Genomic DNA, 16,119 nt, shown 5'->3' on the forward strand with positions numbered 1-16,119 from the left:
ACAAATGAGAAAGAAAGGTGGCAATACAATCAAAATAATAATAAATAGGAAACGTCTCAACATCCACACAACAGAAATTTAACATAAATTTCACCGCATCATTGTGTGCTACTCATTCATTACATAACATAAATATAATATAACAATAGCACAAAGACATGCACTTTCAGCTGTGTTCAAATTCAAGTTCGCCGTTGAAACTGTGAACATTTTAACATTTCACTCATTTTAACTACTTTTGAAATGTCTCATTCAGTCCTGCTCATACGAGTGTTCAGTGGTTTGAAAATTACTGCAACTTTACTGTTGATTTTTAGCCGTAATGTGTGTGTCTTCATGTTAAAACTTAAGCGTGTTTTGACTGCAACAATAAATAAACCAATCAGAGCACAATCTCTCCATGGAGCCGGGTGTGGTTGCACCGTAGTGCAATTAGCGATGCAGATTTACTGCAGATCCCTCTGTAGAGGATTCTATGGACTTTTACTGATGGATTTTTGCATTCCTCAAATTTTAGTCTGTATTTTATATGAATTCTTGATTATATGGGCCTGGCTCAGTAAGATATGCTAAACTGCACCCCCATGAGATAAATTGATCTTTCAGTTTGTGTACATTTTGACATCATGCATGACCAGGAGCATTTCAACCGGGGTTTTGCATTCCTGAGACCCTGAGGATGATACGAGATAACTTCACTATTTTGTTGATGGCGGTTACCATAGAGTGACTGGTCGGCTGTGATAGTGGCGATAGTGATCTAACAGAACACACATCCTGAGGTCCATGTCTATAACTTACATGTACGTTGTGAAAGTACAGCTGTTGTGCAACATGCAGAAAACTGTCCGAAGCTGAAGCTGCACGTGGAGACCCTGCTGCTGCCTGAGAGCACATGTAGGCAGCATGTGGAGACTCATCACTCTGCATCCGCTCCCATAACAGGAAAACATTAGTCCGTCGACCTTAAACCTGATATTCATTCATTCATTCACTCATTCATTCAAAGCAGACTATTATTGATCCTGACAATACCTTATTCGAAGAAGAACCTGTGGGCAAACAGATGGGTGTAAGTAGGTTTTAAACTTGCCCATTGATTAGTGCTCGATGTAAAACAGCGCCCTCAATGTTTGCTCGTGTACTAAAGTCGACGCGCTTCTAAATGATAAGAAGATTAAACTAGTAGCTCTGTAAAACACCTGCAGGACAAGATTCAACAAATTCCATCAGAGATGTCTTCTAGTCAATATCATTAAAGTTACCCGAAGCAGCTTTGTTATTGTCCAACAGCAGAGAACAATCTTCAAAATGGACGATCACAGAAAAAAAAGAAAAAAAAAAAAAACGGCAGTGAAGAAAATTTAAATAAGAGAGCAACTCATGGCCCACAGTCAATTAGAGGGACAAGCTAATTCTGAAAAAGCACCCGATGCAGCCTAATGGCTCATGATGAGAGAAAGTTCATCTACCTGGAGAACAACATGTGTTTTCTCTTCCCCCGTGCGTGCACACTGTGTGCACGTGCTGCATGGACCATGACTGATCATCCATTTGCATGCACATGTGAGCTGGAGACAGGTGCGAGCGAGTGTCTGTGCATGTTTAATGTGTTTTACCCAGCAGATTATTAACTCCGGGAGAGAGAGAGAGTGTGTGTGTGTGTGTGTGTGTGTGTGTGTGTGGGGAGTCTGTCAGTCAGTGGTGTCATCTTCTGCTCTAAGTGCTGACTCACAGACCGCACAGGACACCAGACCTTCCTGACGGTTACACCATCGATCCATCCAGTCACACTTCCTGTCAGGTGACGTCTCCCCAACACTCTCTGAACGTCTTAAAGGTGAGTACATGTTTATGACTGTGGGAAACGGGATGGAAGTGGTGGTATGAAATGCTGCCCCTTTAAAAAAAAGTTTCCTTCATCAACAAGCCCCGGTCCATGTTATTGCATCCTATTGCACAACATCCGCCGTTCTGTTCTCACATCCAGGGCCTCAGAGATCCACCGGGACCTGGATGGGATGCCAAACTTGGGAACGTGTCCAGATCAAGCCATGTGGGCAGAATTATTAAGCATGAGACATTTAGATGGAGACTGTGAAGACAGCTGAGAGATGCTGACAGGCAGCGGCTCAAAAGTAAACAAAACAAAACAAGGAAAAAAAAAACCACACATAAACAAATCAGATAAATCAAAAGAGAAAATATATCAAGAGCTGATGAAAGATGATCAAGAACTTCTAAAGCAGGAAGCGGGGAGGAGAAACCAGACCACCTTAGTGTTAAGGAATGCTGCCGGGCTCGGTCACATGACCCCATTGCTGCTAAGCCCTCTCGCACAGAAAGCCATAAATAGAGGCTTTTGGTGTTATTCCCAGTGAAACAGAGGCTAAGTAGAGGAAGCAAAGATGACAAAGCTGTCTCTTCCCAGTGAAACAAAAAAAAAAAAAAAAAGCATCATTAAAAAAAACTACAAACAGAGAAAAACAGAAAAAAAAGATGGTTCCACTGAGTCACCCAAACATTTTAGCATGTAGGAAATGAAGAGGGTTTTAGGACTGAGTGTTCTCTGTGTACAATAAGCCTCAGAGTTGATTCAGTAACCAAGAAAAGGTTGTGCATTGTGCTATTATTCCTACATACAGTAACAGATTATGTAATGAGCTGCTGTATGATGGAGCGCAGAAGCTGGCAGTCAGAGAGAGAGGCTGACGGCCGGAATTACCCAACGTTTTGGCTGAGTGATGGATCGACTTCCTGGCTGACGTTCACACTGACTTTCTGGCTGAACTTTTGACTGCAGCTTGCTCACCTGGACAGCATATTTGAGAGTGAACTGACTAAGTGCCCGACTAATGAATAACAAAGTGAGTCAAGCCAGTCTGGGACCTGGGATGTTGTAAATCCGCACACAAGGGAGGCCATCTCCCATCAAGGCAACTTTCAACACAGCTTCTCGTAACCACTTTATTTCTAAAGCCTGCAGTGTGCCACGAAGTCCTGCAAGGATGTACTTTCTTTTTCTTGACTAAGCTTTTAACACGGACTAGTCAAGCAGTCCGAAGAAGGAAAACGATGAGGAAACGATAAAAACAGTACAAATTAAGAGGTGTTTTAAACACTGTCATCAAAATACGGCAATCATTAACATTACAGACATGGTGTATTCACGTTCAGCATACTTCCTGATGTCTTCACCCTCAAATGAATTAAGTTGAAGCAGATTTTGTGATGAGCGATATTACCTTCTCAGGCTGGGTGAGAAAACAGCTAAAATGATGACCGACTACACTGAGTGTGGCTCAGCACTGCGGATGGCAGCAGTGTGCAGGTTAATATCCATGTGCATGATTTAACGCAGTTGTAAAACACTCCTCTGTAGTAAAATGTCTTTCATTGTCCTGACACGGCCCACATGCCATCTTCTTTTTGTTTCCTAGATGAGCCTTCTGTGAAATCGCACCAGTATTGCAAACATCTTTTAAGTTTTCAACCACAATGTTGTCTGATAATGTTTTAGTCCCAAAATACTGGTGGAACACTGAGTGACATTTAAGTGGCACCTTCTAAGAATATTGATTAAATAATATTTTTTGGTGTGTACCTTACTGTAAAAGCAATCTCTGATTTTGATGAGACAAAACATAATTTGTCGGAGTCATTTTCCCTTAAAATAACCTTCAATCTTGAAATTAGGCAATTTGTTTGAGATTCATATCACATGACTGCGTTGCATATTTTGAGCAGATTTGTCTGATTGACATCCACGCCACTAATCTCCCCCACCACATCCTAATGCCTTCCTAAATTAAAGTCTGGCCACTTGGGACTGCACTGAATAAGCCCTGAATTAATTTTATGACCATAAAAACATGACTGATTCTTGCTGTTTGACAATATTCTTTATTGTAATGGCGGGAATCATTAGATGATGGCTACTCTGAGGCCATAAAACGAAAGCAAGAATGCTCAAACTGGCAGAAACCTGCTCCATTGGTTTTGATGAAAACAAAATGTATTTAAAAAAAAATCATTTTTTTGCACAATAGTGCACCAAAAACAGGCTGGACTGTTGACACGGGGCGAGCCGGATCCGTCGATGTGCCAAATGATGAGCCTACCATCTGTGTGTATCAGCAGAAGTGGAGCCTCATCAGGCCAGGCTACAACCGCGCTCCGGCTGATCCCAGGAGATCAGCAGTTCCAATTACTCAAACCAGCAAGTCTGGCACCAGGCATCAAAGCCACATCCAATTTACGCTTCTTTCTTACATTTCCTGTGAAAATGAACCAGTGATCCATAACTGTGTCTACATTGCTGCTTAATGATTGGTTAATAACCTGAATTGTACAAAAGCTGCTGATGAGGCCTGTTAGTCTTCCGCTTCAGTTGCTTGTTACTGGATTAAAGCGCCTCATAGCTCCTCAACTAGCCTTCCATCTCAGCTGTGTCACTGCTGCTTCTAGTCGTCGTAAGTTCATAATCACACTTTTCTCGCAAGAACGCCTCACATTTAAATTACAGAGCGTTTGGAAACTTCAGCTGAGTGTAAAGTCATCAGACTGACCCACACAGTGCAGACGGATCAGTTAACACGACTACAAGCAAAAGCTTTAAGAAATCCGAATCAGTTTGAAATATACTCATATGGGTACATTTTGTTCATATGCAAATAAATGTCAAAATATGTCCCACAATTCAGAACATATGAATACGTTAATAATCTTTAGTCTGTTGTATGAACCAGTGAGTTAAGCTTAACTGTGTTCCCAGCATGAGCAACACTAGGAGCTGATGGCTGAATGGGAACTGTACTTTAGAGATGAACGTACCGGTGCATTAAATCTACAGTGTTTTCTTTATAATGCATTGATTTTCACTTACATCCTTAAACAGGGGAGAAAAGCTTAAAACAAGCAGTGGCGCGGCGAAGCTCAATAAAGCTAAATAATTAAATATCTGATGGTGCAGAGTGGTGTCCAAAGGGTGAACGGCCTGAGCACAGCTCGTAAATAGAAGCCGTCGGGACACAGTAAAACGTCCAGACATCTATTTTAGTCCTATCACTTTCCTGCGGGTGAAGGTGTTGGCAGATGTCCTCGAAGGGTGCGAAAGTGTGTCCTCGGGCAGGGGGATGCATCAGGAAGTTGTGTTGGCACACTGCTTTTCTGGATATTTCCGCTGGTATCTATCAGTCTGTGGCTTTCTAGTTTCTTGTTTGCACTGCATCCGTCTCTCTGGCGTGTGTGTATGCGTGTGTGTGTGTGTGTGTGTCGGTGTCAGCTTCCTGCAGTAACTCTTTGTGGAGACCGGAGAATGGCTTTGAATCACCGCAATAACGACATTTCACTTTGTTCCCACCGTGACCTCATTCACGGCAAACGATCCGTAGCCGTCACCTCATAAAGAGTAAAAACACTTCCTTTACTGAGCAGAATTCATTTGCATAAGTGGAGAGTCTGGCAGCATGTCTAACAGACATTAAAAGTATCTGATTATAGATAATGCATTTGGATTCACAGCCGAGCGCGAGGCAGCAGCAGGAGGCCCAAACTCAAAACCGTCTGATGTGATACTAACAGGTTTAAGCAAACTTCAAAGCCTTAAGCCTCTTCAATGAGATGGTTTTGACATTTTGTCACTGGATGATTATTTACCAAGTGGTAAATACTTTCTGGGTTCACTTAACACTATAGCAACACCCACCATAAAAGGTAAGATGTCATGTGTCTCATATCTGATGACATTAAACAAGCATGGACCACCGTCTGCCTGCCGACACGAGCGTGGGCTGCGCACACGTACACCACTTGTCCACCGTTCGTCTTTATGTGTTTGTACACTGTTAGAAAATTTACAAGAAATACAAGTAAAAACCTCAAAATAATTCAAATATTCAAAAATGCCACAATGGTAAAAACTGAGAAACTCCATTTCTCTTTAATAAGAAGAATCAATCCTATTGCTCAGGTTTAGCCGGATTACAAAGAAGAGGATATAAACGCTTAATGTTACTGCAGGCCATTTGTATTGTGACAGCACCCACGTAAATCCTGGTGAACAAATAACTGAGTGTGTTTGAGAAGCAGGCCTCTGTCGGCTTCCCAAACAAGAGTGGTGAGGTTGATTAAAGCGTCAATATTTTACAAGCCAATGACAGTATTGACATGGTGGCCTTAATCCTTTACAAATACACCTGGAAACTGAAAACTTCAGTCACACACTTTGATTTGAGGATATTTAAAGAGTAAATAACCTCTAAATATGACAAAATAGTCGATCTGAAAAATATCTGTAAAAGGTTGTTGAGTGCCACTGTTCAACCATAAATTGACTTATTTGAAGTAGATACCATTATTAGAAGCATGAGGAACACTGATTCAACTTCACATCTCTTGCTTTAGAAGACAAAGAAAGAAATGTGGACTTTAACAACGTTCAACGCAGCGTGTTGCAGAGCTAAGCTGGTATGTCTGTATCCAAATATCCCAGTGAGAGGTTTAATAGATGACAAAGTGTCAAAAAAACCAAAAAACTTCAGAGGAAATAATGAAGTGTGACATGCATCCACACTGCAGCTCCATCTGGTAGCTATGACACAGCATTAGCTTCACAAATTAAACACAAAACACAGTGAGGAAGGCAGTCATGTCAAGACACTGGTAGTTAATCAAATTATGTTTGCACACTTGCTACATGCTGTATGAGTGGCTCGTTCTCCTGTGTGCTCTTATTTTCATGGTAGGAAGTGTTTCCCTGCCTCTGGTGTGTGATCCTCCTCTTTCCGGTGCGTTCATCTTGTGCTATTTCAGAACTGCAGGCAGTCCCTTTAATTTCATTGTCGAATCCGAGATGTAAACTAAAACCAGTCGTCATTTTCTCAACGCATGACTGTTCGGGAAGTTAACAGGCCAATGAGCAACTAAAGATGAGACGGATGGCCCTGAATGAACCGTCTACATTTTTTTTTTCTACAGTAATGTGTGAACTTTGACACAAACAGCGGCTGAGCTCGGTCCTCCTCCTCAACTCCATTACAGCGCTTCATAATTCTGCATGTAGGGGATTAATAATCCAACAGGTCATTACTGCATGAATTCTTTATGATCACATTAGCAAAACAGGACGGCCAAAACTGAGACTGGCCCAAAGCTTTCTTCAATTAAAAAAAAAAAAAAAAAAAAAAAAAAAAAAAAAAAAAAAAAACTCCAGGATAGATTATAAATATTACATAAACCACTTCAACAGGAAGACTGTATCTGGAGGTTGGGTTTTTTTTCTTCTTCTTCTTTCCATGTGGACCCAATTTAATTTTTATGCAACCCATGTTGCCGGGTTGTCGTCCAACTCAGGGCTGAACATGATTAAGTTGTGTTATCGTGTCATGGTAATATCAAAGATAAACCACAAACAGTCTGTGTGTTTTGGTTCAGGCTACCCTGAACACCAGCCAGTAACAGATGGCGCTGTCATGGTACAAACAACAGGAGAAGAGCATCGAGAGGAGTTACCATGTTTAGTGCTGAACATTTCCTCTGCCGTCCTCCACTCCGCAGCTCATTCATTAAAAATATATATGCTATAATGTGTTTTTATACTGCTTTTCAGTAAGAGGGGGAGACTATATTAGATTTTCTCTTATTGCGTTCTTTCATTCAGAGTTTAAATCATTGTTTTTTAATAATCCCACCACAATTTTTCTGTTGTTTTTAATATGCTAAATAAACCATAAACCAAGAAAACAGCCAAGAAACACTTCCATTTAATAGAAAACTAAATCTACAAAATCCTTGTTTTATATATCTGCCACTGCAAAGATGCAGAAAAACACCATTCTGTATTCAAACTAATATATCTACAACATGCTGATCATGCACTAGCAGATAAACGCTTGATGGAATTCAGTATAAATTAGTTGAATCATTGGCCCGTCCTTTCCCGATGTTCATTTTCCTGTGTAAAAAGAAGAAAACGACACAACAAAGGGCCTGATCTACGAAAGCTGTGCATATATAAAAATGGGAATCCTGATCTAGGATTGCGATGTACTCAGAAATAAAGTCCACTAAACGAACACACAGAACCCATTTAGTGCATTTGAATTCATGAATATGGAATATCAGACAAGTGCTTGCTGTTTAATGCTCTTGAAGAGGTATTGCAAGACACATTTCCTCAGCTGGCTCCCCTCAACTTTTAATTGTGCAAATTATTAGAAAACATTTTCTGTGTTGTACCTCTTGCGCGATACCATACCCAACAGATAATTATTGTCCAATGTATGCAAACCACTCGTTGAGCAGCCTGTTTGTGCATGCTGTGCAATGCAACATTTTGAAAGTGCAAACTGTAAATCAGGCTAAAAGGGTCCTGAGATCAAAGTTTTACACTGTACTGTACAAAGCTTGGAATGAAAAAATTATGTCTGTACCCGAATAGACTTTGTAATCTCTTCTTGAGCAATGACGGTAAGATCATAAAAATTATATTGCTTTATTGAACCTTTTCATGTTGTTTGAAGTAAAGTAAGCAAACAAATCGAACAATAAACTAACAATCAATCAATCATACATCCATCTTCTGAACTGCTTTATCCCACCCAGGGCTAAAGTCAGTCCCAGCTGACGATGGCTGAAGGCAGGGCAAACAGGGAAACAGTCTAAGGATCGACCGATATGGCTTTTTTACGGCCGATGCCGATGCCGATTATTAGTACTTATGGAAACCGATATGTCGAACCGATATGCATTTGCAGTAAAAATTAACAATCTTGGAGTCAAAATTTAGCTGTGGGTGGGACATTGTTACACAGTCCAGAGTAGTAACTTCAGGTAGAGAGAGAGAGACGGCTGTATATATGATCCAAAGAGCACGTTTTTAAATAAATTTATTTTATCGGCTATTGGTGGAAAAAAAGACAGATACCGATTATTAGAAAAATGCCCAATATCGGCCCATATTATCGGCCAGGCCGATAATTGGTCGATCCTTAAAACAGTCCCACTGCCTTACAGTCACACTTTAGAGCCAGCAAGTCGCTTCAACTGTGGGAACTGTGAGTTCAGAGTGCTATTATGCATACATTTTTTTTTTTCCCAATTGTATGAAAAGTGCTACAAAAATAAACAACTGCTTAAAAACAAGTATGTTTTCTGTTATCTTTGTTGGCTTGTTGCTTCCCTTGCATATTAAAAGTATTTCTTTTTAAATCTTTTTTTCTTTTTTTTCAAGAAATGTCCTCCTTGTGCCAGTCAATCAGGCTCTCCATCTGAGAGAGAGAGAGGCAGAGAGCTCCCTATCAGGTTTGCCACAGCGGATCATGTTTGATGTGGCAAATTTTGCTGCTGCATCCCGTTCCTGGCACAACAATAGCAGTCGGAGGCTGCAGGCGTCGTTCAGGAAAACAACAGCGAATCGAAACAGTGAATTACAAGTTTGCTTCATGACCTCCGGACCTCCGGACCAACACTGGTCCTCTTAAGAGGCTCGATATATGCATGCAACTGAATTTACATGTTTTATGCATTTATGCAATAGGGAAGACATCCATGTCCCTGTTTTTATTGTTATGTATGAGCCACACACTGACAAAAAAAAAACTAAAATAGTTGAAAAATGGCCCTCGTTTAGTGACGTCTAGAAGCCATAACACCACTGAGTGTGCTCTTTATTGTAGCTATAATTCATGCAGTGATGCTTAAGTTGATAACTATGTCGGGGCTTCAGGGCCATTAGTATAATGTATGCTGTACTGAAGCTTGAAATACCCAGAATTACCTGTCACAGAGGCCACACACACACACATCGACAGACGTCAGATATGTGTGGAATAAAACTACTTTTCAATGGCGTTCTGTAACAATGGAGACCGTCAGTGAAAACAGCAGTCATACAAAGAAACAGAACAAGCAGACAAAAAAAATTAATATTATGAGGGAAAAATACATTTTTATGGAGGCTCTGCTGAATTATGGGTTTTATGTTGCTTCACCTTCAGAAAATAAACTGTAACAGCCAGTGCGGCTTGTAAGCGGTATGAAACGTTCTGGTGATTGTGTCGGTCATCAGCGGGATCATTTTTTCTCCGCTTCATGTATGAAGGCAATAATGCATACGTGTGGGAAAACACTATGAGCCGCGTGTGAGTGGGATAATGTTCCTGCTAACAAACACATTAAGGCCTCCTTCACTTGTTTGTCATCGAGCTCCGAGCTCTGCAAAGTCTCCTCCAGCTCGCCTCGTTCTCCCCCATCCTGAGACTCAAAACAAGCCGACACTGTTCACCTTCAAGTGGAGGAGAACGCCGAAGACGGAAGGAAGCAAAACAAAGACAGAGTGTATCGTCATAGGTGCATTTAACCCCGGCGGGCCACTCTTAAATGTAGGCTGAGACACTACCTCAGGCTCTGCCTTTAATCCCATCCCACTCTCTACTTCCTGCAGCTCGGCCGCTGTCTCCGTCTCCTGCTCTCTCTCTCTCTCTCTCTCTCTCTTACTCACACTATTTTACTGTCTTCCTGTAGCTCAATCTGTTTGGAGTGGACACAAAGCATTATCTCTCCTTAATTGCCACAACCAGCCAAGATAGAAAGAAAAAAAAAAATGCACACAGTGTGCGGGAAAGCAGGGAGAGGGAGAGAAAGCAAGATAATAAAAAAAAAACCACACAACCAAAGAGAAAGCAGGGAACATGATTTGATGATATTTATAACTGAGGAATAGGGCTGAGTGAACACTTTTCAGTGCTGCTGCCGATATGATATCAGCATTTCAGGCTCTGTGACTGAAAAACTGTTATTTGGATTCTTTTTTTTTTCTGCTTATGAGTCTAAGCAGGCATTTGATGAAAGTTTCCAGTATTTGACATGTTCCCAAGTTCTGGCTTAGAAAATCCATTACGGCAAATACTGAGTAATGCTTCTACAAATACCTATTCCTCAATGAAATTGTCAAACCAAGAAAATGTACGTGCAATGATGAAAACAGCTAACATTTTCTTCTTACAACTACACAGATAAGAACATCTGATTATCGGTTTCGTACAAATGTAAATATGTTTGGATTTTACATTCCTGATATAATCAAGCAATGAGGATCTTTATAAAGAGGGACATTTTTCACTATTTTATCACCAAATAATACCAAAATGACAGATTGGGCAACAATGATGGATATATATGAGTGTTTTTGGAGCTACAAATATTAACATAGACCTAATCCTCACACAGGTGCACTATGGATCAATATGATGTCATGCTGCAGATCACATGGCCGCGTAAACACACCTGTGCAGCAGACACACGGAAAAGAAAAACAAGGTAATCTCACACACACAAACAAATACACACAGAAACGCACACCGTAAACATGTTAAGCTCACAAAACAAAGGCAGCAAATACACGTGTCCATCCGCTTAAGTAAACATCCTCATATGCGCACACACACACACACGCACACACACACTGTGACTGGCGTGGCTGACAGTCTGAGTGAGGGAGGCGTCACTCATGTTCATATACAGAGTATCCTGCTGTTCCTTCCCCGCACAGTGGGAGTGACAGTGAAGACTCAGACTTAATCCCCCCGAGATCAGATGAGATGAAGGCAGCGAACGGCAGGAGGGGTCTGTACAGACTGTGTGTGTGTGTGAGAGAGGAGAGGAGACGGGAGAAGAGGAGGAGAGGAAATAGAGGGGTGATATTAGCGGCAGGAAATAAAGACAGCAGAGGAGGTAGAAAAGAGGGGAAATAAGTGACCAGGAGGAGGGATGAACAACAAGGACTTGTGCCAAGCAGACAGCCCTCTAGCACTGCCCACTGCTGGCTCCCCGCTCCACAAGCACTCCCCGGGCACTGAAAATAATGCTTTCACTTCATAATGCTATCTCTGACACGCAGGCTGCAAACACACACACTCCATCCAGTGTGTGTGTTTGATAGAGATGGGGAATAGCTCAAAACTGTAATCTAAAGAGGGTTAAATCCTTCACATGTCCATCTCCACAATAAGCACATATCTGTCAGGTTTTCTGCTGAGGTACGTGAGAATACACAGATGAATAATTGCACAGTTTGCACAGACGATCCAACCAACCCCGCACTTCAAAAACACCAAATGCATAAAGTTGCCAGATCTAAAAAAAAAAAAAAAAAAAAAAAAATCACATCCTGTGCAGACAAACACATGTAAAGACACACACCATATTGTCGGAGCTAAATGGAGACAGGGACACAACTGTGAAACAGCATGATAGCTGGCAGGGACAATGGAAACATCATGGAAAAACACAAGAACCTCCTCTGATGAATCAACACACACCAACAACAGCGCGGCGCCGCACCGGTCACAAAGACTGCGCGTTGACAGATTGTTGCCGTTTACCTTTTTGTGCGTCGAAACATGGTGCTAGCAGCGGAGGCTGTGCTGGCAGACGAACATGAGAGCAGCTGAGCCTCCACGCGTACGTACGTGCACAGGAATAAACACACGCACGCATGCACACACACACACACACACACACACACACACACGCTGGCACGCGCTCACTCAGACAGGCGAGAAGCGGCGATTACGCTCCACACTGGCATGTCAGCTTCCTCAGTCCAGTTTAGCGCACACACACACACACACACACACACACACACACTCACACTCTCGCTCCCTCTGATGTCTCGCCGTGAGTCTGTACACGTGAGTGAGCCGTCAGGAGTGTGTGCATGAGAGAGGAGAGAGATGTGGAAATGTCAGCTGTGTTACAGACGGAGAAAACGAGAAATTAAGTGAGAATTAAAAAAAAAAAAAGAAGAAAGAAAGAAAGAGGGAGGGAGAGAGAGGAGCGATGGAGGAAGCAGGCTGCCCAGTATCCCTCTCGGAAAGACAGAAGACTGTGGGGCTGCTCTCAAGGGTACCGTGCCAAGCCAGGAAATGTGCAGCGACAAAGCCAGGGGGGTGGGGGGCACAGAGCAAGAGAGAGAGAGAGAGAGAGAGAGAGAGAGAGGAGGGGGGGGTCAACACATGTATATGCAGTATGAATGAGAGCATGAAAGAAGCAGCATGTGGGAGGAATGCAAGCGAGACTGCGAGAAAAACGGCAGTGGAAGCCAATCAGAGGTGGAGGGGATGAGGGAGCAGTGAAGCGCGAGCGAATGTGAATGACAAGACAGAGAGAGGAGGGACGCTGCAAGGTGCTTCAGATGTGCCACGCTGTGTGTTTTCAGCTCGTTAAAGCCGACATGTGAAAGGGATTGTCATGTTGTTGTTGTTTTTTTTACACCAAAAGCAGCATTAAATGGTGAAACATTCTTCCTCAAAGCAGAGAACCAAATAGAAGCCCTATTATGTATCACCGCTTTGTTCACCATGAGCACATCTGCTAACAATGTCCAACCTTTTTTTACAATCATGCCCTATAATTTTATTTATTTTTTTTTTAACGGTCGTGTTTAAGGATCAGCTCACAAAACTCTCAGGCTGAATTGTGTCACAGTTAAGGATCATTTTAACACCCTCATAACTATGCTGACAGGATTTGACACATGTGCTTCTTAGATGTCATAAAATTCCTGGGAGCTATGATTATGGGATTTTTAAAAACCCGAGAGCCAAAAATAAAGCTTTGTACCAATATCCTAGTCATTATGGTGGGGCTGGGACTTCCTCACTAAGACCGGCCAATCACAGGCAAGATTTACTGTCGCAAACACAGTAAGATTCAATTACCGTTAGATTTTGAAAGTCAAAGTTATCTTGGAAAAAAGAGCCGAAGCACTGATGGATGACAAATTTTTTTGACAATTATACCACCACAGAAGCTAAATAAATCCAGTCATATGATAGTAATGATGCATGTAGTTTTGTTTTTCCCCTATAAGGAAAAGCAAAACTACAATAACCTTTGAAATGACTTTTTTTTGCACGCAGCAGATTATAAATGTAACTTTCTCCGGAACTACTTCTGCATTTAAAGCAACCACAACGGTCACTGTCAGCAGGACGGATCAACTGAGATTTGCTACACCATCACATTTAGACAAACACAAGCTTAAAAGCTCAGTTAAACATCACATTTCATCAATGTTTCATCAATGTTTTTTCTGCCTGGAATCGACATTTTCTTGCTTTGCTCAAACTCCATCAGCCAGGCAGGATGGTGTAAAGTGATTTTTTTTTTCAATAGCAGATAGTGTATTATTATCATTATTATCACAGCTGCAAGTGAGGCTGACTCTGTCAAAGCAACAGCTCTCTTATTGTATCTAAATGCCATGAGAAAAGGATGCATGTAAAATTGATTCAGGACAATACTGAAGGTTTATGGCACAAAGTAATGAATAATACCAGCCTTGTCAGGAGAGACGATGCCCATACATAATAGATTGAAAGTGTAGGATTTATGAAGAGCAGGAAAATAAACTGAAGACTAACTTGGTCTATAAACACGATTTATCCAACAAACAGTTAAAAAAAAGGTGGAACAGTGTGTACTCAAACAAAGACCAGGGTAAATCTGCTTACAGGACTCACTGACATGAAAATATATCGAAAAGCTGTGTTATAATGTATACTTGTACAAAATAATGTGATCTCATGCAAAAGCTCTATCCTCATTTTAGCCTTTATAAAGGTAATGTATTTTTTTTCTTCCTTTAATTTAGCTCTTTAAATCCATTTTGGACATTGTTCTTGCAACACTGAGCTGGGCTACCTAATATTGAATTACATCAGAAAACCACATCAGCCTTGTCCTTTTACAGGCGCTCGGACACGGTTCTATTTTTTTTTTTTTTTTCCTTTCCCCAAAGTCTTCAAATGCCACATTGGATGAGCTCTGGCATCGTCTATTTGTCCTAGATATCGCAGGAACTGCTCCCCGATGCCCGGCCAGGAGAGATGTCATTTCTTAAGAGTGTGTGCGAGCGAGCGCGCGCGTGCTCGCCTCCCCTCCTTCCCCTTTGAAACAAATCCACCAAATGTTAGAGCTGACGTGGGGTGACAGTTGCACAGTAGTGCTGAGGGGAGTAATTCAATAATGGATGCCGTCTCTAATGTGGGAGTCTGGATGGATAAAATATACATGTGAGAGAAGAGACGGGGATGGAGGGGGAGGAGGGGAGGGAGGGAGAGGAGGGAGGTGATATCACTGAAACACCGTGGGGGGTCACAGACAGGGATGGGTGGCATGATATCATATAGAGGACAGGAAGAGTCGTCTTGTGCGCCATATGGGCGACTTCCAGGCTTTGACAGAAGCGTATTTAAGCCCTCAGCTTTTCAGTGTTTGGTGACCTGGCCGTCCTTCAATTCACTTTCTCTCATCCTCCTACAAACACCGAGTCATTAGTGGCCACAGTACAAGACACCAGCTCCACCCACAGGAGGAGAAACCCAACAGCAGCACCGGGCAGGTTGTGGGGAGGGGGGGGGGGGAACAGGCAGCGAGGGGAGAGAGTGAACCCTGAGCCCCGGCTCTAGTGTCTACTTCACGTCATGCTGTGACATCTGCCACCCCAGCACACGGGTCGAAGGTCACGGGCAAAACACACCAGATGACAGCAGTCACGGACACACACATTCCTGCTACACACACACAGAGCGCACACACAAAAAAGTATGCGGCCAAACTGTGCATGGCTGTAAATTGTAATTACACATGGATACAGACACACATGCAAATTAAACGCTCCAGGCGTGTATAAACGTGCATAGCCTGACTGCTGCTGGCAGACCGTACCTCTGCCCAGAGTGAGACGGAGACGGAATACTAAGCAGACAAGTACACACATCAAGAAAATGGAGTAAAGTAAAAACTCCGTTCCACACGGGGAATGAATGTCACGCTTCATATTTACAACACTCTGACTTTCCAGCGCCTTCAGTACAACAGTTGACATGAAAAACTGACATTTGTGACAGTTCAGTGATTCATATTCCTCTCACATCGAACAAAAGTGGGAAAGTCGAAAATAGGTGGCGGGGCAATATGTTGTTGTGGACTCCGGCGATTTCAGGAAAATGTCAAGGGTTTCAAAACTTGAAATGATGCTGGCAAAGTGTAAGCATTTTGTGGAAAATTACACCACCCTCCACGTTCAAAGGCATCTTCAGACAAGCAGACAGA

General features: G+C 42.2%; 1 protein-coding gene across 3 annotated transcripts in view; it reads right to left on the reverse strand.

Moving 5' to 3' along the window:
- Positions 1-16,119, reverse strand: part of mast1a (microtubule associated serine/threonine kinase 1a) — an 86,142-nt gene that overhangs the window by 52,036 nt on the left and 17,987 nt on the right. Inside the window, exon 1 of one of the 3 annotated variants that reach the window (XM_030092876.1) lies at positions 12,384-12,776. The exons of the other annotated variants lie outside the window; for them this stretch is intronic. Coding sequence (XP_029948736.1) covers positions 12,384-12,403 — 20 coding nt within the window. The 5' untranslated portion in view covers positions 12,404-12,776. Of the gene's footprint in view, positions 1-12,383; positions 12,777-16,119 lie in introns of those variants that run through there. 3 annotated transcript variants of the gene reach the window in all.

This window comes from Salarias fasciatus, chromosome 6 (assembly GCF_902148845.1).
Source record: "Salarias fasciatus chromosome 6, fSalaFa1.1, whole genome shotgun sequence".
NCBI lineage: Eukaryota > Metazoa > Chordata > Actinopteri > Blenniiformes > Blenniidae > Salarias > Salarias fasciatus.